General features: G+C 42.6%; 1 protein-coding gene across 1 annotated transcript; it reads right to left on the bottom strand.

The window, feature by feature from the left end:
- Positions 1-1,656: 1,656 nt before the first annotated feature.
- Positions 1,657-24,996, bottom strand: AKR1B1 (aldo-keto reductase family 1 member B). The gene is made up of 10 exons (XM_043966750.1): positions 24,846-24,996; positions 16,936-17,103; positions 15,663-15,779; positions 13,920-13,997; positions 10,466-10,588; positions 9,775-9,881; positions 8,798-8,879; positions 8,319-8,402; positions 3,993-4,075; positions 1,657-2,060 (listed from the first exon to the last, which is right to left on the bottom strand). The coding sequence occupies exons 1-10, from the start codon at positions 24,909-24,911 to the stop codon at positions 2,018-2,020; spliced, it is 951 nt and encodes a 316-aa protein (XP_043822685.1). The 5' UTR covers positions 24,912-24,996; the 3' UTR covers positions 1,657-2,017.
- Between the last annotated feature and the right edge of the window lie 2,328 nt (positions 24,997-27,324).

Genomic DNA, 27,324 nt, shown 5'->3' with positions numbered 1-27,324 from the left:
AGCAGAAGCTTCTCTCTAGAACAGGGGTTCTTAGCATTTTTTTTTTTTTTTGGTGACAGTCTGGTGAAACAAGCCCATGGACCTTTTCTCAGAAAGTTTTTAAATGTTTAGGATATATCAAGGCAAACCCAGAGAGTCAGTTAGAGGCCCCAAATGCCAGGTGCTTCTGGTCACCTGATCTTCTATGGAAGGCTCAAGATCATACTATACTTAATAGCAAACAAATCTGAGGGGAGGGGCAGGGACTTAAATTTTCCCATATAACAATCCCTTCCCCAACACAGGAGGGGGATTCAGTACCAGAGTCCAGACCAGAGTCCAGCTTTCCGGACCAGAGACCAGACCAGGGTCCAGTTTTCTCCTGGTGACATCTTACCACTTCAAGAAGACAAGAGCTCAGAGACTTTAAATGAACAGTTCTGTTTTGTTGCTTTTTCCTTCTGTTATTATATACACCATCTGTAACATGTTCTCTCTGCAGAGGCCCTCCTTCTGCAAGACTAATGTCAAAGCTTCAGTTCATGAGGGACTACCCCTCTGGACAAAACTTTTCTCTCTCCCTTTTCTATATTGTTTGCTAGCATAGGGTATTATATTCTGGTATTTTGGGCTGTTTCATTGAACAAACCCATATGGGTTTTCCAAAGAAATAAAGGGGGTGAATGTGGTAAAAATTATTTGGGGTAAAGATTAATATTCCTGTTTTTAGCTAACTCACTTGGGAGGGGCCACACCTGGCTCACCTGAGGTTACAAAGGCAGCTTTTTGAAGGACCTCCCCTTTTGGGGGAGGGGAGATTGAATGCTCCCAGAAGGAAGGCGGGCTACTTCCGGTACTTGAGCTCACTTTTTCTTTCTGCTTGGCCCTGTGTGGTGGTGGCACACCACTCGTGTTTCTGCTCTGTTGCAGGCGATTGCTGTCTCTTGTCAGCAACTGTAAACTTTCAAGTTAGGTGAGTTACTTACGGAAAACCCTAAATTCCTTTGAACTAGCTAAATTGGAAAGGGTCTGGGTTAAGCTTAGAGTTAAGAATATCTATCTGTATTTCTGTATTTCTATTTTCTTATTTCCTTATCTTTGATTTTTATTAATTTCACCTTTGTTGTTTAGTTAATTCCCAAGTAATAAAATCTGATCCTTTTGTGAACTAAAACTTAGAGGCTCTTTTCTTATTGGCCTGGGAGAAATATCTAAAAAAAGGGCTGTTCAGAGGGGAGGTTTAAACCTTAAAGGTCCCTTGTATTTCCGGGACCCCAATATTAAGGTGTCACCCAAATAACGCTCAGTATATCAAATTTTGGCCCTCACAGCACAAAGACTTCAAAGTATAAAAGAGGCCAAGATAAACACCCAGACTGGTTCAGACCTGGAAGTAGGCTGTGGGGGATGACCTTGTGGGGGGGACAGGCTATGGTAGCCAATTTCCACATCTCCTTGTGCTAGAGTCACAAGATGCTTTGGGGCTGCCTCTTAGCTGACACTCCCTCAGAATTTAGGAACAGAGCATGGATGGTTTTTGGTTGTATTTTAGTTGGTGTGTCGCTTTGTAAACATTGATTTATTTCCTCTATGTGTTCCAGCTGGATAGGAGCCCAGAGCTCCAGAAGGCTGAGCAGCTCACCAGAGAAACAACTACACTAAGTATGTAGCACGAAAGATTTTTTTAAAATTTATTTAAAGCAAGAAGTTAGGCTTTATAACTTCAAGCAGATGAAATCTAGTTGATACTAAAAGAAAAAAACATTTGCTGGTAGAATAATTCTTGTTTGCAGGACCCATCTGGGGAAGGGGTAGTCATTCTGGACTCCTCCTAGCTGGGCAGGAAGGAAGGTTCGGAAATACCAGGAGTTACTCGATCAAGCTGAGATCTGACAGTGATATGTGGTGATTGATCCAGCTCTTGGGAACAGAGGCAATACAACATGGAAGAACGATACACTCTTATCAGGACAAGTCGGCACAGCTAGAAGCATCAGGAGACCATCCCCCGGATACTGGGCAGCAGCTCCCGAGAATTTCAAAATGGGACGTGGAAGGGGTAATCTTTGTGAGAAGAAGCTCTGCAAGGGAAAGAGGAAAGTGATGAATTGGCTTTCAACATAGGGACTTGGACCATAAGGAAGACAGAAAGCTGGCCGAATGTATACTTTTGTTTTTGTTTTGTTTTGTTTGTTGGGCAATGGGGGTTAAGTGACTTGCCCAGGGTCACACAGCTAGTAAGTGTCAAGTGTTTGAGGCCAGATTTGAACTCAGGTACTCCTGAATCCAGGGCCGGTGCTTTATCCACTGCGCCACCTAGCCGCCCCCTTGTTTTTGTTTTTGTTTTGTGAATGTATACTTTTTAACATTATAATGGACAAAAAGATAGGAAAAGATGGTCCAGGACAGGAGGTATAAAGGCTGGTCCCTGGGAGGCAATGGTTTAGTCTCATGTTGCACTCTGCCAAACCAGTCAACAGTCACTGGGGACCTAATAGGTGCCAAAAAGCTGTACTTTGCACTATGAGGATACTAAGTAGCATAGGATACAAGGCCTTGTCCTCAGAGAGCTTTTTTTCATCTTCTTGGGGAGATTAAAACAAACACCTAGGGGCATCTAGGTGGCGCAGTGGATAAAGCACTGGCTCTGGATTCAGGAGGAACTGAATTCAAATCCAGCCTCAGACACTTGATACTAGCTGTGTGACCCTGGGCAAGTCACTTAACCCCAATTGCCTCACCCCCCCCCCAAAAAAAACACCACCTGATGAGGTAAACACCAGCAATGAATGTCACAACATCCATCACAACTATACTGGCAAATGTTATGGGAGCTCGGAGCAGAATCAGCTCACCGCAGGTGATATACAGGACAGATCTATAAAAATGAGGTTTGAGCTGGACCTGGAAGGGGTCACAGGGATTGGGAAGGATCCATGGCAAAAGTCACTGGATTGAGATTCAGGCTCCCTGGGTTCCCATCTTCACTCTGCTGCTTGTGGGACCTTGGCAGGAGTGGGGTGGGGAGCATGAGGGGGAGTCACTTAACCAGTTTCTTTATCTGTAAAATGTGGATAAAGGTGCTACTCCTCCTCTCTTGGGGCTGTTGCAAAGAAAGCATTCTGAAGAGCTTAACGTGCTAAATAAATGGGCGCTCTTATTAAATACAAGTCGTTCAGGGAATGCTGGGAAAGCCCAGGATGTGTTGTAGGGGAGGAGCAAGGGACCTTATTTAGGTGTGAGCAAACATTTCATGGTGGGAAAAACAACCCCCCCCCCCCCACTGCCAAAAACCAAAAAAAGTGGAAAAAGAAGCTGGGAAAACTTGAGTCTTCCTAAAAAAACCAAAAGAACAAAAACTTAAAAGGGACATAAACCAGGCTATTATAACAAGTGCTTTTTAGAAATATCATTTCATTTAATCTTCACAACACCCCTATAAGGTAGGTGCTATTATTATCCCTATTTCACAGTTGAGGAAACTAAGGCAAACAGAGATTAAGTGGTTTGCCCAGGGTCACACAGCTAGTGAACGTCTAAGGACAAACTGAACCCAGGCTTCCTGACTCCAGATTATCTATGGAGTCACCAGCTGCTTTTCCTTCAAAAGAGAATGAAGGACCATCTGGGATCCATGTTTCATATCTCCCACAAGGTTCTGAAATTAGATCACAATGGGACATTTACACTTAATAAAAGACAGCAAGGTTATGACAGAAAGAGCAATAGTTCTAGAATCAGAGCATTTGGGTTCAAATCCCGCCTCTGATATCTCTAGGCTAAGCAGTTTAAAATGTAGAACTGGCCACAGCCTGAAGCACAATCCTAGCTACATGGAGGAGTGGGAAGGTAGTTCACGGGAGGCTACAAGACATGCCCTTTCCTTAGAATGTCTGTCTCTTGCAGAACCTTGGGGCTCATTTCAGACATTCTATGGGCGACAGCTTAGAGGTCATGACCCTCCAGGGGCTACTCTTTTATTCTACTGGTAACTGATATAGATAGAAACCTACTCAGCCAAGGGACAAACTCTCCAGTCTCGGTTGAAGCTGAGGATAGTCGACATCTCCTCGTCAGTCAACTCAAAATCAAACACCTGAAAAGAGAAGAGGGTGCTTCCAGTGAGTCCTGGACACAAAATGCTGACTGAAATCAAACACTAGTACCTGGCCTATCCCATGCCAGGTACGTCTGCAAGGCGCTGAGGATTCAAAGACAAAAAACAATTAAATAATCCCCACCCTCAAGGACTAAATGATATAAAAACAACAAAATTTTAAGAACACAAAGCTACATAAGCTGGGGAAAAAATCACAAAGGAGGAGGTACCTGAGCTTAATTTTGAAGAGATAAGGAGGTAACACATGGCAGGTATGAAGTGGTACTATTTACTGTAAGGGATTTTTAAATACCCAACACACAGCCCTGGGAGGGACTTGGAGTGCCATTTCGTGTTCAGTGTAATCCTTTGGAAATAAATGACAATAGAAAGCACTTTTATATAAGCTCCTTAGGGGCATTGAAAAACCTTGAAGAATTCCTTTTCTCAAAATAGGTTCTCAGTTGGAAGAAGGGACTTAACCCCTGAAGAAATGTTTCCTTCTTCAAGGGGGTATCTCAGCTTCTTATGCCAAGAGGGATCGATACCCTTCTTTAGGAAATCTTAGACCTCAGGAAATTTACTTCTCTCAGGGGAGTCCTGGCAGGTTTTTGTTTCTTTGTTTGTTTTTTATCAGGAGGGTGTTTTTAAACCTTAGAAGACTTATTTCCTCTGGAAAAGGGTAAGAAGGTGCTTAAACTTTGGAGAATTCCTTCAAGAGGAGTTCCATGTGTGTTTCTCTGTGTGTCTATATTGTGGTCTCTGGGGAAGTCTGCTGAGAATTGAGAAACCCACTTGCTGTCAGCCCCGTGTTAGGGAGTGTGTGCTTTTGTGACTTCCAGCTACATGCTGCACCACAATGGAGTTATAAAACAGTGTAACCAGCCAGGAAGGACTTAACCCTCATAAATCTCCAGTGAAGGACAAAGGGGATTTTGCCAGTAAATGTCTGCTGTGTGAATGGTGTATAACTGCTGCATGACTGGCCTTTCCCAACAGTAAATACAATTCTTAACCCAAATCAAACAGAACTACGGATGCCTTAGCCTATTATACATGTGCTGAGTCATTCTGTACCTTTGGGCTTAAGTCTGGAGGGCCACTTTTGATAACCACGTCCCGGCTTCTTACTTTCACAGAAAAGCTCTATTTTAACCAGTAAAGCCATGACTTAAAAAATTTTATTTTTATATATATATATATATAAAATGAATCTCATATACTTTAGCACTTCTGTATTGCTATGGGAAGCAAATGTGATGAAATAATAGGATTTAGCAGATACTCAAAGACCCACTTGGAGATTAATCTATACTGATTTAATCAAGTGAGAGTGATTGACTGCTGATTAAGCCTACTTCAATTTAATTGGATTGTAATCACACCTGGCTATCCCTTAAGAAGGTATTGTTCTCAGAAGCTAGACTGTGAACTCAACTTGAGAACACATTCAAAACCAATGGATTTGGATGACACCAACCAATCAGGCTGAAGCAGTGTGTAAGGACCGTCTCTGTTCCAGACCTATAAAAAGCTTCCACAATCAGCTTGCTGGGGAGTTCCTGATTAAAGCAGGCTCGTGGAGGAGGACTTCAGGAAGAACCCAACCAGGCTGGAACTCTAGGCTAGATTTTAAACATCACACAAACATATCAGTTCTTACTGTTTTCAATCTGAATTTCTAGGTAAACTAATTCCTGAGCTTGTCATCCCCTTTCTAATACTTATGTATTCACTTATAAAATGAGGTCCTCAGAATATCTCAGAATGGTATGGGAGTAGTTACAAGATGAAGATGAAGAAGTTTGTGGGACAGACAGGCATCAATTAGTAAGGGGAAAAATCAGAAATTTTTTTTGTTCTATGGAAAAGAATTTCAGTGCGATCAGTTATTTTCAAGGACAGTAAGTTATGGACTATCAAGGGAAAGCCAACTTAATTTAGGTTTATTATTTAATTTGGGATTAACGCCTGTGTATAGAATGTGGCCTGAAGTGCAAACAGGTTAGTGTGAAGACCCTCATCTGTTGTCTGGATACAATCTGAGATTAAGTACTTAGTACATTTACAAATTTCCCACCCCAAGTCTTATGTGGTATGTTCTAGCTGGTCTTCCACAAGCATCTTTTAAGCAAGTCCATTTGTTTAGCCCATGAACTTAGGAATGAAAATCAGCTACTTACAATGAGTGCTGACAGCTATGGATTCAAGTTTAGTTTTGACCCTTAAAAAGGGTCTTATGGGGTGGTGGTGGTGACATGGGAAATTAGAGTGGAAAACTCTGAGAAAGCAACAAGATCCAACAAGATCAGACAATTATAATATCAAATGTAAATGATTCTAATGGGATATATAGGCTTTGAGCATGTTCTAATAATAAGTTCTAAAAACTGGATTAAAAAAATTGGGTTCAGGACTTCATATATAAAATTGTATTGTTCACCCAGGTTGGATTTTTTTAAATGCTTAATTTAAAGAAAGTCTTCAGATATCTCAGCCTTCTGTGCTACTTTAAAATGTTTAGTTTTTGATTTCTTAGTTGTTATTTGAATTTCTCAAATATATCAACATAACAATTCTTAAATATATCAAAAACAATTTTCTGACATCACAAGGCAGTTATAAGTAGTAAAGCTGAAGTTTTTCCCTTTATGGGACTTAAAATATGAAATCAAGAATGAAATATTTGAGTATCAGTTTTTAAAAGTTAAATAATAGAATCAGTGCCAATTTTAAAAAGCACTCAACCTTAGTTTACATGTCTACTTTGGTAAATATCAAATCTTTAACCAGAAGGGACCATTTTACAGGTCAGATCCTCAAAGGTAAGAATCTTCCTTCAGCCTGTTGTTGGCACTGTCTATATCAAATGCAGAAGAGTTTAGGCAAACATGGAAACAGCAAGGGGTATGTAAAGACTTAACTTCTCTTAAGTTTCAAATGAACTCTGGGTTCCTAAAAATGTTCTTTTCTTATAGATCTGTTGTAAATAGGATCAGGACCATAAAGTTTGAGTTGGTTTTCACCACATGAACAAGTTACTGGAAAAGTAAAAATTAAGTGGTTGTACTGAAGTGTATTGAGAGCTTGTTTGTTAAAGATTTTATTGGGAACATCTAAGAATCTCGACAGATAAACATCTTCTAGGAGAAGCCCCTCTGTTTAGTACTACTCTGAGAACAGACCCAGTTCAGAATGCCTACTAAAGGGGAGATGTTTTCAGAAACCAGCCAGACACACGAGACATCTGAGCCCTGAGGTAGTGCTGTGGAAAACCAAATTCTGGGTGAGCTTTGATGAAGACTGGCTTTGGGTTAAGACAGGACCCTCATGTATTTATGGAGTTCAAAGACTATGCTGAAGATGGGTCAGTTACAGGCTGTCAGAGCAAGAGCAAGAGCATCTTTCACAGGGCACACAGAGCATCTTTCAAGGACCAATCAACAAACCACAGGGAGGTTACAATCTATATCACTGAAGGGAAAAAACCCAAACCAAGCAAGTCTCTGAGCCTTTGAAGTCCTGAAGAAAGAACGACTAAAAGAAAATCATAGAACGTGAGGTCATATTTCATAACTGAAACATTAAGACCCCTCTCTACAGCACTGCTGACAAGGGACCCTTTTGCTCTGCCCGAAGACCTCTAGGAGCAGAGAACTGTCACCTTCTGAGGCTCCCAATGTAAAAAGCATAGGAACGATGGGGACTGTTTCCCTGGATAACTCTGGATGGTGAGCATGACTAGTATTTTCCATTAAGCTACATCTCGGGATTATGGTGAACAAAGTACTTTCTTCATCGTAGAGCATTGTCTAAAAGAGTTGCTATTTCCTCATATTATCCCCACCATGCACTGGGCACCTCCAGACAAACTGGATTCCTCTGTCCCCTGACCACTCAATATGCCGCTTGTACTCTTTTCTATGCCTGGAATGCTCTTCCTTCCCACTCTTTGCCTACTCATCCTTTAAAACCCAGCTGAATTGCCACCTCCTCTAGGAAGCCTTTCTGGATTGGTAATGAATGACCTGACCCCCACTCCCTGCCCCAGGCCTCCCATAGAAAATACAACAAGGAGGATGTGGAATGCTGCATTCATTGTCATTCTCAATTGATGTGTTGATTATTTTTGCTGAATTGTTTCCCAACCTTTTTTTCCCCCATCTTATTATAAAGGATAGTTTGGGTAGGGGAACTGGCTGGCATGTTTTCTGTTCCCTGAGGGAAGACAAGGCCCTACCTTAAAGTTCTCAGCAATCCGTGATGGGGTGACCGATTTGGGAATCACAACCACTTTTCTCTGGATGTGGAACCTGATCAGAACCTGCAGACAGAAAGAGAGACACTGTTTTCCCCTTGCCTATCTGGAGCCACCAGGAACTTTAGGAGTCAGGTCACCTTAATCATTCCATAAATTAAAAGCACTCTCTTCTGCTATTTACATTAAGAAGTGTGGAGTAGAACTGAGCTCAGGAGGACCTGAGTTCAAATCCGATCTCAGACACTTGACACTAGCTGTGTGACCCTGGCCAAGTCACTTAGCCTCATTGCTCCGCCCCCCCCCCCCCAACGTGATTGCAATATTTAGGGGGAAGGTGGTAAGAGGGTGGGAGAGAAGTAGAACAGAAGCCTCAAGCAGAACCTTCACTTAGTGTTGGCAAAAGTGGCACCAAGGTCAGAAGCATGAAGGCCTGGAAGCGGCAGCAAACCCCCTGGTACCTGTGCTGCGGTTTTTTGGTGCTTTGTTGCAATGGCCTGGATCCTGGGGTCATCCAAAAGAGAAGGGTCCTCTGGCTTGGCCCTGGGAATGAGAAGATATTAAGTATGAAGAGGCATGATTTTAAAAATTTTTAATTAATTTAAAATTTTACTTTCTAATACATTTTGGATAAATAACTCTGATTCCTCTCAGAAACCCTATAAACCAAGTGACTATTATTTTCTCCATCTGGAGCTAGGGAAAGCAAAGGATTTCCCGCCCCAGCCTCCTCCCCACTCCCCAAGGCACACTTAGTGAGTTCAACTGGGATTTGAAACCCTTGGGCCTTTCCACCAATTTGCTCAATGGCCGGCCACTGAACTAAATAAAACTTTCCTAGAAGAGCAAGAAATCTTGCTGGTAGTTGTCTAGTATATAGGAAATAAAGCTGGTACGGGAGGCAGAAGGCCCAAATTAAAAACCATGGTCTGCTACCTACTAACTGTATGACCTTCGGGAAATTGCTTATAACTTTTCCAGGCCTGTTTCCTAATTTGTAAAAATGGCCACCTGGAGGAGGTCCCATTTCTTTTTTTTCTTTTCTTTGTGGGAGGTGGAGGGGGGGGGGAAGATGAGCTGTTATTTCATTAGTATAAAGAATTCCTCACGGAAAAAATCTCTTGGCAACAGAGATTGACAACCTGTCTAAGACTTGTAGTCTCAGAGCTGCCCGGGGCAGTGTCTAGACAAGAACCCAAGCTTTCCTGCCTCAGAGGTGGGTCCTCTATCTGCTACTACACAATGCCATTCTATGAAGACGATTGGTGGTTAAATCCACAACCCACCCTTGCACCCCTCAATAGAAACCAACAACGGGCTCCAATTGGATGGGTCTTTGTGGAGACCCCAGAAGCATTTCCCTTAAGATCAACATTTTTCCTGTTTGCTTCCCTCCCTTGTGAGAAGATGGGATATTATGGCTCCTTAGATTCCTCACCATGGCCGATCTGGAGAACCAAGAGGGCTGTAGGCCGTCACTACAATGCCTTTGGACTGGCAATATTCGATCAACTTCACCTGGGTGAGATACGGATGGCACTCGATCTGTCAATGAACAAATGTTGTAACAAGTGAATGGCTTGCTCCAGGACAGACCCTGATTTCACCCTCAACCACTGGTCCCAAATCTCTTTCTTCCTACTGATGACTCACGCTGAAGTTTATGAAAGCTTTCCTGAGGAGAACTTGCTACAGCAGGGATCATAAATTCAGATACCACTGCCACAGGGTCAAAAGACCGTTACAACAACAAAAAACCCCACAATTCTTAGGGGCAGCTAGGTGGTACAGTGGATAAAGCATAAGCCCTGGATTCAGGAGGACCTGAGTTCAAATCTGACCTCAGACACTTGACACTTACTAACTTACTTACCTTGGGTAAGTCACTTAACCCTCACTGCCCTGCCCTCCACCCCAAAAAAAGATTCTCTAAATTTCCAAGGTTTGCCAAAATGGATTTGTTCTTTAGAGTCCAACAGCACTAATCTCCCAGTTTCCTTCTCCAACCAGCACTGGGGTTCTAAGACAGAAGTCAGCAGATACCATGAAACTAATTTCCTGGCTATTAAACATCTGCAAAAGTGTCCAAAAACACAGGTCAAGAGCACTATCTTCTCTTTTTGGTTCACCTGGTTAACTGCCGGCTGGTACTTCAGCCCTGGCTTGGTCAAGATATTCTCAATCTGCTGGTGGTTGAAGTTGGAGAGTCCAATGGCTTTCGCCAGTCCTGCATCCACCAACTCTTCCATGGCCTGAAAAGAGGAGAGTCTGTGAAAGACTGAAACACTTCTTGAAGAGAGTGAAGGAGGGGGGGCAGCTAGGTGGTGCAGTGGATAAAGCACCAGACTTGGATTCAGGAGGACCTGAGTTCAAATCCAACCTCAGACACTTGACATTTAGTAGCTGTGTGACCCTGGGCAAGTCACTTAATCCCCATTGCCCCACAAAAAAAAAAAAAAAAAGAATGAAGGAGGAAAAAGTAGGAAAAATATCTGAGTGATGTGACGGGAGGAACTCTTGGTTCCATTTTTTTTTTTCTGGTAATATATGAAGCAAGGTCTTTGACTAAGGGTTGGGGAGGAGATGCAGTGGGCAGCTTGATGAGAGATGAGAAAGTTTGGGGAATAGCTGCTAGGGAGAATGGGTTAGTGAACAGATTTCATTTTCCTCTTGCTTGTTCCCAAGACCTTATTCTGATACTTAATTATTCTTCCATCCCCCACACATCATCACTCATTCCTAATTTCCTATGAAGGAGCTCAGGTCTACCCAATCCTAAAAAGCCTTCCCTTCTGTCTTCAGGCTATGCCATAATTCATTAAAGTTGTATATAAATGACACCTCTTTCTCCTCAGCGTGTGTTAATGTGGTTTCTCTCCCTACTGTTCTACTGAACAGTACCTACTGAAACTACTCTCAAAGTTCCTTAGTAACCATCTCATTGCCAAATGCTAAAAGCAATTTTGAAAAAAAATTAATAATAAAAATAAAAGTCAACTTTTAGTGTCTTCTTCTTAACCCCTCTTGCTGCTTACATTTTTGCTGGATGCTCCTTTTGCTCGTGACCTTAGATGACCAGTATTCCCTCCATTTTCCACCTACCTCATTGATTGCTTTTCCTATCTCTTTCACTGACAACTAGTCATCTTCCCAGAGTCAATGTTGGTGCCGCCCAAAGGTATCTCTCCGACTACCTACTTTTCCCCTCAGCAATCCAATTCATTCTCCAGTGTTCAGCATCTATTCCTAAGAAAATGACTTCTAAATTTGTCTTCTATTGGGGAGGAGGGAGGGAAGGGAGGGAGAGAAACAAATTTGGAACTAGAAATATAAAAACAAATGTTGAAAGCTATCTCTACATGTAACTGAAAAATAACAAAATACTTCTATGATTTAAAAAACAAAACAAAACAAAAACAAATTTGTCTCTCTAATCTCCAGATTCCCTTCTGAGAAAGGGGTTGGACTAGGTCAAATCTGGCCTCAGACACTTCTTGGCTGAGTGACTTGACCTGACTGCCTCAGTTTCCTTATCTGTAAAATTAGGATAATAAAATTGCACCTACTCCCAGGGTTGTTGTGAGAATCAAATGAGATATTTGTTAAGTGCTTTGAAAACTGTTAACACTATATAAATACCAGCTATGACAATGACAATGACGGTGGTGGTGGGTAAAATGAGAGTTGAAGTCTACCAGATGTCCTTTAACGGCCCTTCTGGCTCTCAACAGAACATTCTACTGCTGATCACTGACTACAGAACATTTGATCTACCCATTATGACCTCAAATTCAATATGCCAAACATTGAACTTGGGATCTTTCCTCCTAATCCCATTCTTCCTTTCCAATATCACCATTTACCCAGTTTCCCATGCCGAATACTTTGGATTTAATTGAGGGAGAGGGAAGAATAAATCACAGGGACCAAGTCTTACCAATCATTTCTCTGTGGCATGCAGCCCTAATTTCTTTGCTGACCTCCAGAATTGCATCTCCAACAATCTCTACTGGACATTTAGAACGGGATTTCCTGTAGATATCTTAAACTCAGTATGTCTGAAACTGAAGCCATCATTATCTTTTCCCTCAAACCCTCTCACCTCTTCCTAACTCCTCTATTACTGTTGAAGTTACCACCATCTTTTCAAGCACCCAGGCTCACAATCTACCTGTCATTCCTCGACCCTCACCCTCTCTCATCTCCCTATATCCAATCTGTTGCCAAGGATCTATATACTTCACCTTTGTAACGTCTCTCGAATATGCCCCCTTCCCTCTTTGATGGAGGCCCTGAGCACTTCACCCTTGGATTATCGTGACAGTCTGCTGGGGGGGTCAGCCAGACTCAAATCTCCCCTCACTTCGTTCCATCTTCCACCAGTTCTCAAATGGATGTCCCTGAAGCAAAGGTGGGACCATCTCCTCTCCCCAAGCCACTTACTTCCCTGCCAACTCAATTAACTCCAGAAGCAACTAGTGTCTCCAGAATCACACATAAAATCCTGTCAGTCTAAGTTCTTCATAACCTGCCCCCACCTTCCTAATATTATGTTCCCCACATACTCTTCAATCCTACCTTCTACAGGAAGCCTTTCCTAAGGGCCCTTAATGCTCGTGCCTTCCTTCTGCTAATGATCTTGTTTGTACATAGTTGTTTTCATGTTGTCCACTCCATTAAGACTATGAGTTCCTTGAAATAAGGGATTGCCTTTTGGTTTTCTGTGTATCCCCACAACTTAGCACAATGCCTAGCACACAGTAGGTCCTTAATAATATTTACTAACTGACTGTGTTGTTTCACCATCCCAGTCTTCTTTACTATCTACTGGAACAAGAAGAGAACTTCCTAACAGGTCTGTGCATGTGCGTGCGCGCACGCACGCACGCGCACACACACACACACACACACACACTCTCTCTCTCTCTCTCTTCCCCCATCCCCACCCCCCCTCCCCTCTCATTCCAGGTTACTACTACCTAGTCCACTGGCCAGAATCATTAACCATTCTACTGACCATGCTGCTTTTCTGCTCAAAATTCTTTAGAATCTTTATTGCTCTCTCACCTTTTTTGCCTTTACTCATCTTTACTTTGCCTTTTGCTATTTCCTAGTCTTGGAATGTGCCTTCCTTCCATCTGTTCAGACTCTCCTATCCCTTAAAGTCCAACTCAAATGCTACCTCTTCCTTGAAGCTTTGTCTGTCCATTTGACAAGAGCATCCTCCTTCTATTTCTGACTCCTGGAAGTCGTCTCATAGAATGTTTTGTTTTATTCCCCCTGCAAAACTTGAAAGTCACATGAAGACATGGACCGTGTCACCTAAGATGTGTTAGCTCCCGTCACTTAGCACAATGCTCTGCATTTGGGGGCTTAATGTTTACTGAATGAATAAAAGCCAAGCCAGATTCTGCCAAGAAAATAGGAAATTAATCCAAAAAATTGAACAGGGGTTCACAGGGGTTCATACAAAGCACAAACACATGGCTGAAAGATTCAGTGAGATAATGGGACCAGAAAAGAGCTGAAATGATTCTTTAGTCACACCCTAGAGAGTCCAGCTTAAACAGTGACTGGCCTTACCGTCCATGTATCCAAAAGGTTTGTGTTACTGCTAAGCAAATTGCCTTTCTCATCCACTGGGAAAAGGTCCTTTCCAGCCTGTCATAAACAAGACACACCCACATAAATTGAAATTCACAGACAAGGCACACCAACATAAATTTTAAATAATATGCTTTTTTTCTTTAGAAGGCTTTCCTTTTTCTGAAAAGAACCTTAGAAAACTATGCCAAACCTAAGTAGCCATCTCCTTTTTAAAATGCGTATATGTATGTACGTATGCATGCACGTATATATATGTACAACCTTATGCCAAAGAAAATGGCGAATCCCTAACCTTCCCAGCTAGATGTAATACTTCTTTTGGACAAATGGGACTGAAAAACCTTGACAGTTTAGTAGAGATCAGCAAAGGCCTTTCAATGAATACTGGCTCATTAGAGAGAATGGTGTCAAGATTGTGGCAGGAATGCAGGGTTGGGAGTCAGGGGGCTTCCACCCTCAAACAGAGAGGAAACAAAAGGTGTCAAGATTCCATAGGTTTGGAATAAAACTTTCCTTCTATGGACAGCAGCCTATCAACAAGTACTTCTTAAGCATCCACAGAATGTGGAAACAAGGATACATTGAGTGGGGGGTGGCCAGTTCATTTCTAGAATGTCATAAGTTACTGTTCTGTATCTGTAGAGGTCTAAGGAAAAGGATTGCCTTTTATGAACCACATACGGGGTTGAGTGACAGTGCAGAAACAGGAGAGAAGTATATATAGTTTGACTGAATATTGGGGGGGGTGTGTGTGCGCGTGCGTGCATGCGCGTGCATGCATATACACACTTACGCACAAGAGAGCTCTGAATCTGGATCCAGAGACCTTGGGTTTGAGTCCTGGATTTTCCAAGGTCTAAGTGTATGACTTAAGGCAGGTCACTTAACTCCTCTATTGAATTTAAAAAAAAAAAAAGAAAAGGGGGGGGGGGGGAAGCTACACTAACTATAACTCTTCTGGTTTCACTTTTCTTCATGTGTAAAATGAGGGGACTGTGCTAAATGACCTCAGGTCCCTTTCCTCAGACAGAGACCCACACTTAGTTCAAATCCAGCCTCCAACACTTACTAGCTTTGTGGCGCCCTGGGTAAGTACCTTCACCTGTTTGCCTCAGTTGCAAAATGGGGATAACAATAGCACCTACCTCCCGGGTTGTTGTGAAGACGAAATGAGATAATAACTGTAAAACACTTAGCACATAATAAGCACTACATAAATATTAGTTATTATTATTTCAGTCTATGAAATCCATAAAACTATTAAACTTCAGAAGACTAAGTTGCTGAGAAAGATAAAGCTTCCTGGTGCCTTGAGTGAAGGTTTAAGGATCAAGGTAGCTCAGAAGGCTGTGATAGGCCTGGGGTGAAAGACACCCCGAGTCACCCCCAACAGCCAATTCAGTGTGAGAAAACCCAATAGTCAGAGGTGGGATCTTCTCAGAAAGCTCACCCACGTACACATTCTAGAGGAAGATATTAATGTAAAGAAATTAGAGGTCCCCAAAGGACCAGGGTACATATGAAGAAAGCCAAATGACTCAGAACTTTGACAATTTCTCCCTGGGTGGTCACTCACGGGCAAGTCACTGACTTTCAAAAACTCAATTTCTTCTAGCTCTAAAAATGAAGGTTAAAGACAATTTCCCTCCACCTGATGCTCTAGAATCTCTCCTTATGCTCCCCTTCAGAAACTGCAATGTTCGCTTCAATCAGCCGTACCTTAAGTCCCACAGGCCAATGAATAAGGTAGAGATCCAAGTAATCCAGCTTCAGGTCGCTCAGAGTTTTTTGGCAGGCTGACTTAACCAAGTTCTTCTCATGGTATGTGCACCAAAGCTACAAAGGAGAAAACAAAAGGCACCAACTGCTGTCAGTCATTTTACCTAATTACAGAAGGAAGGGCTTCTCATGGGCCCTAAGACAAAGAAACTGTTGACCGGCCTCTCAAATAATCTAAAATGGACTAACACCCCCCCTTCCCCATTACCATCAATGGATTTATTTTGAAGACTATAGATCTCATCTCAAATTAGCTTTTGCTGATCCTTGAAGAGAACCAGTGATATCACAGGGTGATGTCTTGACTCATGAGGGAATTGGATTTAAGTGAGGCAGACTTGCACAAAGTCTTCAGCCTCATTTTTTCATCAAGAGTTATCAAAGTCCAGAGTCAGGAAAAAAGACAGGTAGACTGGCGATGGCCCAGAATGCAGCGAAGGACTATGGTGTCTTCCATGTCTGACCAAACTTTTAGCACTCCAAAGAGTCTGCTTCAGCCACCTTCACCACCATTCGAACAAATTGTTTTCATCTGTCCATTCTGCTGGGAAGTCTTCACATGCTTGTGGTAGACACCCCCACCTCTGCAACTCACCAATAGATCTGAGTCCCATTAGTTACCTTCAATCTGGTTTAGTCTGTCTGCAAAGACAGTTTTACCAGAGTTGTGGCTGCTACCCATGCTAAATAAACCTTCTTGGAACCACAGGTGAAAATTGAGTGCCAGGTAGATACCACCGGTGGATAAGCAGCCCTTAAAAGGGCTCAGCAAGCCCTCACACCAGAGGTGCCAGTCCTCCCTGAACACCGCAAAAGGAGCTTGTACAAGTCGTTTTTTAGCACAGGCTGTCACTCATGGGCCTGGAATGTACTTATTCCATTTTTATCTCTACTTCTCAGAATCTCTGGCTTTTCTCCAAGGTTAAGTTCTTCAAATCATTTTACACACACACACACACACACACACACACACACACACACTCCCAAGCAACTACACATCCCCAACACTGAAGCACAGTGCTTTGCCCACTGCAGATGTTTAACAAATCAAACATGGCACACTACTCTTGATGGGTCCTCCCACCAACTGTCAACTGTTATCTAAAATGAATGCCACTATCAGGGTTAGAATTTTGTTTTACTTGGAATAAAGACTACAGAAAAGGACATGAATTCCAACCCCCTTAGCCTGGCCAGAAGTCAAACTCTATACCTTGCTGACAATGAAGAGGTCTTCCCGTTTGACAACATTTGCCTTCATCTTCTCTTGGAGGGCCTCACCCACTTCATTCTCATTCTGGTAGATGTGGGCACAGTCAATGTGGCGGTATCCAACATCGATTGCAGCCTTCACTGCATTGGCCACTTTGCCTGGAGGGGACTGAAAGGGAAATTAATATAAAATATGAGCTAAAAACCTATCCCAAGGAGTGACAATTCTTTCTATCCCAGAGGCCAAATCAAAAGAAGAACTTTACAAAGAGCAGGCAGCATTAGGATGTCACTTAATGCAGTGGAAAGAGTTAGATTTTAAAAGTCTGTAGACCAAAGTTGGAATCTGGGTTGACACTACCTATATAGCCTTGAGTAAGTCACTGAATCCTCCCTAGGTCTTAATTTCTTCATTTGTAAAAAAAGAAGAGGTAGAAAATAAATGTCACCTTCTAACTCCAAAACTATGACCTTATAGGGTGCTGGCCCTGGAGTCAGGAGGACAAATTCAAATCCAGCTTCAGACACTTACTAGCAGTATGACCCTGGGCAAGTCATTTAACCCTGATTGCCCCCTCCCCCCAAATAAATAAAATTAAGACCTTATGTCCTTAAACAGAACATCCTAGTCCCACCTCTTCTATGAGTACTCTTGTAATTGCTCGTATCCTGATCTCTCCTGTCAATTTTGCCTATGTCACATAATCCATTCTTGATTAGATAAGATTTGATGGTCCCTACTTGTTCCGTGTGTAAGGGCCAACTAGAGAAAAAAGGGATCACAACTACTTTTCTCTGGAAGGCCACCTACCCCAAACTCTATTTTATAGATATGGAACTGAGGACAGGAGATTTAATGATTTGTCTGAAATCATATGGTTTGAGCAGAAATGGGGTCCAAACCAAGTCCTTTAACTCCAAGTCCAGTGTTTTTCCTACTGTGCTTTGCTGGGTACATAATATCTATGGGATTATTGATCGCAGATGAGTGGCTCGAGGCAGGAGCACATGACACACACCTACCCAAGCGCTGTTGTTGGAACTTCTGTGAATATAACAGAACTCCATTTGCTCTTATCTATTTATTAAATTCTCCGTGAAAACCCCAAAGCAATCCCAGCAAGCTTTTCCCTGGTCCCCTCCTTGAGAATGAGGGCTTCAAAGTCATAAGAATAAGGGCCTAGAGAATCTCAGAGGCCATTTAGTCTAATAATCATTATCTGAATGATGATCCATTCTACTGACTTGAGAGTCATCCAGCCTTTGACTGAAGACCCGCAGGGATGGGTAACCCATTACCTCTCAAGATAGCCCATTCATTTGTCGGAAATTCCTCCTTCCATCAACTAGAGTTTTGCACTCTGGGGCGAATCAGAACACATCTATCCTCTCTTTAACATGAGATACTTTCAAATACCCAAAGATAGCCATGGTGTCTTCAAATCTCTTTTTGAAGGTACGAATATCTACAAATCCCTTAACCAATTTTTAAATAACTTCAGACTTTGATGCTCTCTGCCTTTCCAGGTACAACAGTCCTACCACCTCAATAATCCTGATTACTGTCTCCCTTGGGCTGCTAATCCCATGTGGGAGACTGCTATTGAGCTTTTCTAGTGTACCCAAATCCTCAGCTGAACTGCTATCTAGATCCCCTGTCCCCTTATTACACCTGTGAAGTTGATTTCTTGGGGGTTCAAGTTTAAAACTTGACTTTCTTATTCGGTTTCATCTTTTTAGATCTGGAGTAATATTCTAGCTTTTGGGCAACCTGTCATTCAACAAGTTACTTATACTTCCAAACTTTGTGTTGTTTGCAAATCTGATAAACTTTCCTTCCAACCCCAATGTTTACTGAAGTGTTCTTCTCAGAGCAGGAGCAAAATAAATGTTTTTCAAATTCAATCAGGACATCTCTGACATCATCGAATAACTCAAAAGGTTGCATAAAGAGCTGGGAGTATTAGCTTAGGCTTATTGGGGGGGGGGGTGTCAGTGTGGGGGAAGTGGCACATGACAGTGTCTGAGTATTTGGCATGCAAACAAACATCTAACTCCAAAACTGAATTTACACCTTAACTCACACTCAATGTTCAATTAGCTTTGTTCCAAGAAAGATGAAAGGCTTTTTTCTATGGGGTCCTAAACACAAAGGGATATTTTTACTCCTAGAGTAAATTCAGTAAAGGTATTGTCCTTTGGCTCATGCCAGAGTGAAATAAGTCATTCATCCTTAAAAAGCACCACTGTAGTTATTGTATAGGGAGTTAAGGATCACAAGCTCTAAGCTTCAGTTTCCTCATCCATAAGATGGGAATGATAATAATAGCACCCATCCTGCGGGGTGGCTGTGATGATCCAATGAAATAGTATTTGTAAAAAGTGATTAGTACAGTGCCTGTGTAAATGTTTATTCTCGTCTCCCCCTTCCATGACTGGTAACTTAAAGGAATCCAAACCACAATCACAGATGTCAAGTTACAGGGATCCTAGAAGTCAAGTCCAACAACCCCCTCATTTGACAAATAAGGAAACTGAAGCCAAGGGAAGCTTTAAGTGACCCCACTCAAAGTCACAGGAAGTCAGGAAGACCCGAGTTCAAATCTTGCCTCTGATGCTATAGTTGTGCGACCTTGGGCAAGTCACTTTACCTGTGTTTGCCTGATCCACTGGAAAAGGAAATGGCAAACCAGTCCCGTATCTCTGCCTAGAAAACCCCAGATGGGGTCATGAAAAGTTGGACACTACTGAAATGACTAACAACATACTAAATAAGCTAATACACATGCCTTCTGCAGACTGAATAAATAGAATCTTGTACATATACATAATACTTTTTAGATGTTGTGTGCTCCAAAATCTGCCCCATGTCTGAGGTACACTGTGGATTGAATCCATTCAAAACCATGACTCATGAGTTTGTTTGCTGCTATAAAAATATTTAACAAAAGAGAATAGTTTTTAAAAAAAGAAGTAATAAAATATTTCTGCCCCAAGTCTAGGATACTCTAGAGACAGCATAGAAGGTATGAAATATACCCTCTGGCTCACACTAGTCAACCTGTAGAACTTGTGATGGAAATGTCTTTGGTGGCACCCATATCTGTTACATGTATAATACTGCCCAGGTTTATTTGGAAATAATGATAGGCACTTATAGATATAATTAAATTATATAGAATTATAGAATTATATTATTTATAACTGTATATATGTTATATAATTATATATTTAATGTGCTGAGGTTTGCAAAGCACTATCCACACAGTTTCATTTGGGCTTCATAACAATATTATTATCTCTATTTTGCAAATGAAGAAACCTAGAAGCTCAGAGGCTGACACTGTTCAAAAGCTATACTGGATCAACTATGATAGGCTTAACTCTTCTCAGCAACACACAAAATGATTCAAGACAATTCCAAAAGACATGCTGGAAAATGTTCTCTACATCCAGAGAAAGAACTAATGGACTCTGAATGCAGATGGAAGGATACTATTTTCACTTTTGGGGTTTTTTTCATGGCTTTTTCCTTTTGTTCTGTTTCTTCTTTCACATCATGACTAACGTGGAAATATGTTTTAGATGATTGCACATGTATAACCTACATCAGATAGTTTGCCGTCTTGGCGAAAGGGGAGGGAGAAAAATTTGGAACTCCAAATCTTTCAAAAAAATGAATGGGGGGAGCTAGGTGGCACAGTGGATAGAGCACCAGCCCTGGATTCAGGAGTACCCGAGTTAAAATCCAACCTCAGATAATTGACACTGACTAGCTGTGTGGCCCTGGGCAAGTCACTCATTGCCTCACAAAAAAATAAAATAATAAAAATAAATAAACAAACAAATAAATAAAATGAATGTTAAAAATTGTCTTCACATGTAATTGGGTCACCCAGTTAGTAAATGTCAAGTGTTTGAGGCAGCATTTGAATTCAGGTCCTCTTGAATCTAGGGCCAGTGCTTTATCTACTGAGCCACCTACCTGCTCCCTCCTTTGTCCGATATTGCTGGGGTTTTTTCTGAGGAGGTCAGACTAGGAAAAAACACAGCACTGGGGGATTGTGGGAGGTAAGGTTCTTATTAACTTCTACCACCTAGTCCCAGCTCTGACAGTGGGACAGTCCTCAGGGGACCCCATTGTCTGTAGGACAAAAATTTGGGCAGGAGTTAAATAAAATGAAGATGAAATGTGCTTATATTTTATCAGTTTCTCTCTATCCCAAGGCTATATATGACCTTCAGGCCTTGCTGTCTTTAATCAATTCAGTTCAGCAAACAAAAAAATAAAACAAACCTTCCAGAATTCTTACAGCTCAGAGAGAGAAATTCGATTCTAACTTGATTAATCTAACCGACCTGGATTATTTGCTTACAAACAGTATTGGATGAGGCTCTCCTAGAGAAGAACTCTATGTTAACTAGAGACATTCATTTATTTATGAGTAAAAATCAACAGTGAGCCAGGAGCACATATAAGTGGGAGAAAGGTAGAGTCAATGACATTGTAGAAGGATGCTCTGCCTCAGAACCAGACTACTCCATGCAATGATGCATCAAATTAATAGGAATTGCAACTGGAGCAGTCATTTTATGGTTATGGGGAAATCACTGAAGAGGAAATATCCACTACCAAGGCAGGTCAATTACTCCCTTAGCAATTTTTAGTTTTGAAGTTGCCCAGGGCAGTGAGAGGCCCCCTGTCACAGCCAGTATGCATCTAAGGTGGGATCTGAACCTGGGTTTTCCAAGCTCTGGGGTCTATCTGCCACCCTAACTATGCTGCACCCTAACCCTAATTTACATAACACACTGTTTACATCTCTCTTATGAATTTATCATGAATTATCCAGCAGTCACTAGTCATACACCCCAGGCAATACCCTAACTTCACCCCCACAACTAGCAGTATTCTGCATACAACCGGTGTCTAAGGTTTGCAGAAATCGACTTTGTTTTTGTTTGTTTGCTTTGTTTGTTTTGTTTTGTTGAGCAATGAGGGTTAAGTGATTTGCCCAGGGTCACACAGTAAGTTTCAAGTGTCTGAGGTCAAATTTGAACTCAGGTCCTCCTGAATCCAGGGCTGGTACTTTATCCACTTGCGCCACCTTGCTGCTCCCCAGAAATCAACTTTGTACTTCTCTTCCAGCTCCTACAAGATAGGAATAAGAGAAAGAAGAGGGGGTCCCAATCAGATGACTTCAAGGCACTTCCTCAGGGATCTCAGTCTCTTCCTTGTTCAAGGCTCAGTTCTTGTGCAGTCTATAAGAGAGGACATTTTCTGATTCCACTACTAACTAGTAAACGAGTAAATTCTTTCTCTCCCCTCCCCCTCAAGTTATCAGGTATACCCTGTTTACCTGTAGTATCCCATCCAACAGACTCTAAGTCCCTTAAGGACAGGGAACATTAACTGAGAATCATTTTAAAGGGGCTTAATCTAGCTTACAAATTGATTTACTTGTTAATCATGTTTTAAATCCCCTCTACCACCGAATAAAAATGGGGTTCCTCTCCTTAACGACCTCATTATTGTTGTAGTTTGTCCTTGGTTCTCAAAGAGGACCATGACATTGGGAAATCATGGTCACGGCTTGCACTGAATTGGACTCAGTTGAGGCAGGGCTGTGCAAGGTCACCAACCTCACTCTCTCCTCCAGAGCCATCTGGATCCAGTGGCAAGAAATATATCAAAACAACTGGAGACAGCCCTGGACATTTAAGGCAATTGGGATTAAGTGACTTGTCCAGGCTCACAAAGCCAGTAAGTATCTGAGGTGAGATTTGAACTCAGGTCCTACTGACTCTAGGGCCAGTGCTTTATCTACTAGGGCCCCCTAAAGACCTCATAAGGATGTGACAGCCCTTTCATTAATTTGGTGGACCAAGTTTTTTTGGTTTTTGGGTTGTTTTGTTTTGGTGAGGGCAATGAGGTTTAAGTGACTTGCCCAGGGTCACACAGCTAGTAACTGTCAATGCCAAATTTGAACTCAGGTCCTCCTAAATCCAGGGCCAATGCTCTATCCACTAGCTGTTCCCTTTTTGTTTTGTTTTTTGGGGGGAGGGGTTCTATGCTAATTACAGGGTGGGTCAAAAGTCATGACGGGGGTTGATGTTTTAATAACTTTTTGAAAATTATTTTTTATTTCCTATATATATATGTATATGATGCTATTGTATTACAAATTAAAAACAAAAAATAAAGAAATTATTAAATATTGAAACCTCTCTGTGATTTCTGGCCCATCCTGTACAAGCAATTTTAAGTAGTAATCAAATGATATTAAGTACTCCATGCTAAATATAGAAACAGCTAGGTGGGCAGTGGATAGAGTGCTGAGTCTTTTAGTGAGGAACACTCATCTTCCCAAGTTCAAATCTGCCGTCAGACATTTCCTACCTGGGTGACCCTGGGCAAGTCACTTAACCCTGTTTGCCTCAGATGAGCTGGAGATGAAAAAAGCAAACTACTCCAGTATCTGTCAAGAAAACTCCAAATGCAGCTGAACAAGAAAGGATTGGCATTAAGAAATGGACTTAGGAGTCAGGAAGTCCAACTCAAAAATAAATAAATAAAATAAGATAGATAGATAGATAAATGACTAGCTGTGAGAATTTGGGCAAGTCACTCAAATCTCTCAGCTTCAGTTCGCTCATGTAATACCTGATCTGTATATGTGATAATTATTCACCTACCTCACAGGTTGATATGAGGATGAAATGAAAGAACTTACTTGTACAGTATTTTGCAAACCTTAAATCGCTTTTTATAAATGTTATTTGTACCCTACCCCCCCACCCCCAAGCTGAAGAGAAAAGCTCTCAGGGTTCAGGGCTTCTACATAAAAGAGAGGACATACATAAAACAGGAGGACGTGCAGATCACCGCTCTTGGCAACATTAAATCGGCCAAGCTCAATAAGGCAAATTTTGATGATATATCTTGGGGGAGAGACAACAGGATGACTTTAAATTGCTACAAATCTACCAGAACGGGGCACTGACGGGGGAGAGGAGGGGGAAGACGGTTCCCATAGGTGGGAGGCCACAGACCAGAATGCAATTCCGAGAAGAGGAAAAACTTTTGGTCCAAGGCAAATCATTTGAGGGGAGCCTGCAGCGTAGCTCAGCCCAAAGCTGTCCCAAGCCCGGGAAGAGCAGGGATGATGGAGAGGCCGTAGAAGAGCTGGGAAAGTTTAAAAGGGGCAGCGTCCTAGATACGCCTTCTGGGCGGACGGCCCGGTTTGAAAGTGGAAAAAATCAATACACTTGGTTCAGTATTTAGCGGCCACCGTGGTGGCAGAAACCCAGCCCGCGGCGGGGCTATCTCCAGCGCCCTTTTTTCGACTTTTACATTTTTTAATCCCCCCCGCCCCCGAAGCCTGTGCTACATAGAAGGCAAGCCTTTTCCTAGCTACTGTTCCTGAAAACCCAGATTTGTAGCTGTTGCGACCCTGGGCAAGTCATTTCACTCTTAGTTTCCTTAATAGGGGGGCAACGCAGCACCTAGCTCTCAAGGGTTAAGACGATCAAATGGGATAATTTTTGCAAAGCGATTTTCCACACAGTGCCTGGCACATAAAAAGGGCTTAATAAACTTAAATGCTTGTTCCTTTATCCCTTCTTCTTGGTCCCCCTTTCCCGGGTTCCCCAAGCTCCCAGAGCCTCTTCCAGAGTGATGCACAACTTACAAGAGCCTAATGCAAGCTCCAGCGGCACCCAGTTCCTCCGGCAGGGTCGGAAACAAGCACGCGCTCCACCCCCCACCCCGGAAAGGATGAGGTGATCCCAGTCCTCCAAGTCACCCCAAGGGGCGCAGGGCCCGAGGGTCGACGGCCGCCGGCGGCAGATCCATCCACCGCCCCCAACTAGCCGAAGGGGCAGTTCCTGCCAGCGCAAGCATGCATTTACCTTCCAAGTGCCCAGGCCCAGGATGGGCATCTTCGCCTTGTTCCTCAGCACCACGAAGGTAGCCATGACGCTCCGGCCTCGTAGAAGACGGCCTCCCTTACAAACAAGACCCGACAACGCCGCCGTGCGCCCCCCCCCACCCAGGCGTACCTTAAATAGGACGAGCCGAGAGCGCTGGGGTCGCTGCCGATTGGTTAGCTGCTGGAGGGAGAGCATGGGCCGGCTTCTGATTGGCCGGGATGGAGAGTCTGTCTGCATGCCGCCGCAGCTGTTGCTGCTCCTCCTCCTCCCTGGCTCGGCTCCGGGCTCTGGCTCCCGGGTTCTGCTGAAAGTAACTGAACTCGTGCTCGCCCTGGGGCGTCCCTCTGCTGAGCACGTAGACCCTAAGCGGCAAGGCTTTCTTTTTAAATTGGTACGGGACGCAAAACGGGAATGGGATGAAGTGGAATTGGCCGATCCCTTCACTGAGACAGCTGGTGCTGGGGCAAGCGAGCATGGGCCTAGGGGGTTGTTCAAATTCTGACTCGGGCCACTTACACACCCCCTGTGTAACCTGGGGCAGAAGGTTCTGGGCCTCAGGTTTTTCATCTGCAAAATGAGGTTTAAAAGTGCTTTCTATATAAAGAGTGTCTCCAAAGGCTTAGAGCAGGTTTAGGTCATCAAAGTTTAAACCGGCACCAAGACTTTGGGGATCACCCTGTATACAGTCTCATCATATAATTCTTTTTTTTATTTATAATTTTTTTGGGGGGGTGGGAAATGAGGGTTAAGTGACTTGCCCAGGATCACACAGTTAGTGTCAAGTGTCTGAGGTCGGATTTGAACTCAAGTCCTACTGAATCCAGGGACAGTGCTTTTATAGTTAGATAATTCATACCACAACCCTGTTGGGTTGGCACAGACACATAGCATCACCTCAATTTTACAGATTAGGAAGCTGATACTCAGAGCTTGTGACTTGTCCACAATCACACTGCTAACAACTATGCCCTTGGGTCATGTCAGCACAAAGGTACTGATTGATGAATTTGCAAAGATTCTGTTGAGGTTCCTGTTTAAGCACAGGTTGAGTATACATGGCCTTTGATCTACATTCCATCTCAAATTAGAGGATTCTCTCATTTATCAGGGCATCAGGAGATTTCTATCACAAAAATTATCCTTAAGGTATCCGACCAATAAGGAAGGCCCTTTACTACTCTGAGGCATTAAATACCACGTTTTCTTCAGCTCTAAGAGGAAAAAAAAGCCTAACCCTCTTCTTTCCTTCTTCCTTCTGTTCTTTCCTGCTTCCCTCCCTTCTTTTTCCTTCTGTCCCTTCCTTTCTTTTCCTCTCTCCCCTTCCTCCTTCCCTTTTCCTTCCTTCCTTCCCTCTTCCCTTTCCTTCGCCCCCTCCTTCTCTCCCTTTCCCTTAACTCTCTTTTCCCTTCTTTCCTCCCTCCCTCCTCTTTCCATCTCTCCCTCTTCCTCTTTCCTTTCCTTCCTTCTCACTTTCCTTCCTTTTCCTCCCCTCCTTTCCCTTTCCTTTTTTCCTTTCCTCATCTCTCTTTCCTTTCCTTTCCTCCTTCCTTTCTTTTGTTTCTCCCCTCTCTCTTTCCTTTCTTCCTTCTTTCCTTCCCTTCCTTTCTCATTTCCAGTTAGAAGAGGCCTTCAAAAAGTTCCAACTTATCCCTTGGTTTTACAAATGAAGTAACGGAGTCCCCAGAAAACTGAAGTGACTTCCTCAACTTCACAGTATGCCAAATAATAATGTGAGTTTTCCAGCAGATTCCCATGAGGCAGATAAGTGAAAATATTATTAGTCCTAATTGGTGAGTGGGGAAGGTTTGACACAGGGAGGATAAATTATTTCCCCAAGAGCCCCAGGCGAGTCAGTATCAGAACTGAACCTTACAGAAAATCCCAGAGTTCTCTTCTGAGACCTCCTCACCCCCTAACTTGATCTTCTCTATCACCTTCCACTCAGTCCCCTAATTTTGAAAAATTCAGGGACTTGATCTGCCACTAACCTTTCAGGAAGTATCCGTCTCCAGACGTCATTCTAGTGATTTTCCACTTTATGAGAAGAGGACTCTTAAAGGTAGTAAGCAGCTGTCTGGGGGAAGTCATCTATTGATTTCATAATCATATGTTTCGCCTCTAGGTACATTTTACCCCCTTTGCCCCAAATAATTGAGCATTATGACTACTTACAATAGCTAGCATTAATGTACATTTCAGGGTTTGCAAAACAAAACATGTTTTCTCATTTGATCCTCACAACAACCCTGAGAAGAAGGTATTAATATTATTTCCATTTTGTAGATGAGGACTCCCTTGTGTTTACTTACCTACATCTTTGTATTTTGATTCAAATTTCAGGTCTCAGCCACACATAGGAAAGATGTGGTCTTGCATAAAAGGTATAAATAAAAAATAGTTTGGGAATATGGGGTAAGAGTCCTCTGATTTTATCGTGGTGAGGAACTTTCAAAGTGGA

The sequence above is a fragment of the Dromiciops gliroides genome, chromosome 5 (genome assembly GCF_019393635.1).
Source record: "Dromiciops gliroides isolate mDroGli1 chromosome 5, mDroGli1.pri, whole genome shotgun sequence".
Classification (NCBI taxonomy): Eukaryota; Metazoa; Chordata; class Mammalia; order Microbiotheria; family Microbiotheriidae; genus Dromiciops; species Dromiciops gliroides.
This window is presented reverse-complemented; position numbering and strand designations above follow the sequence as displayed.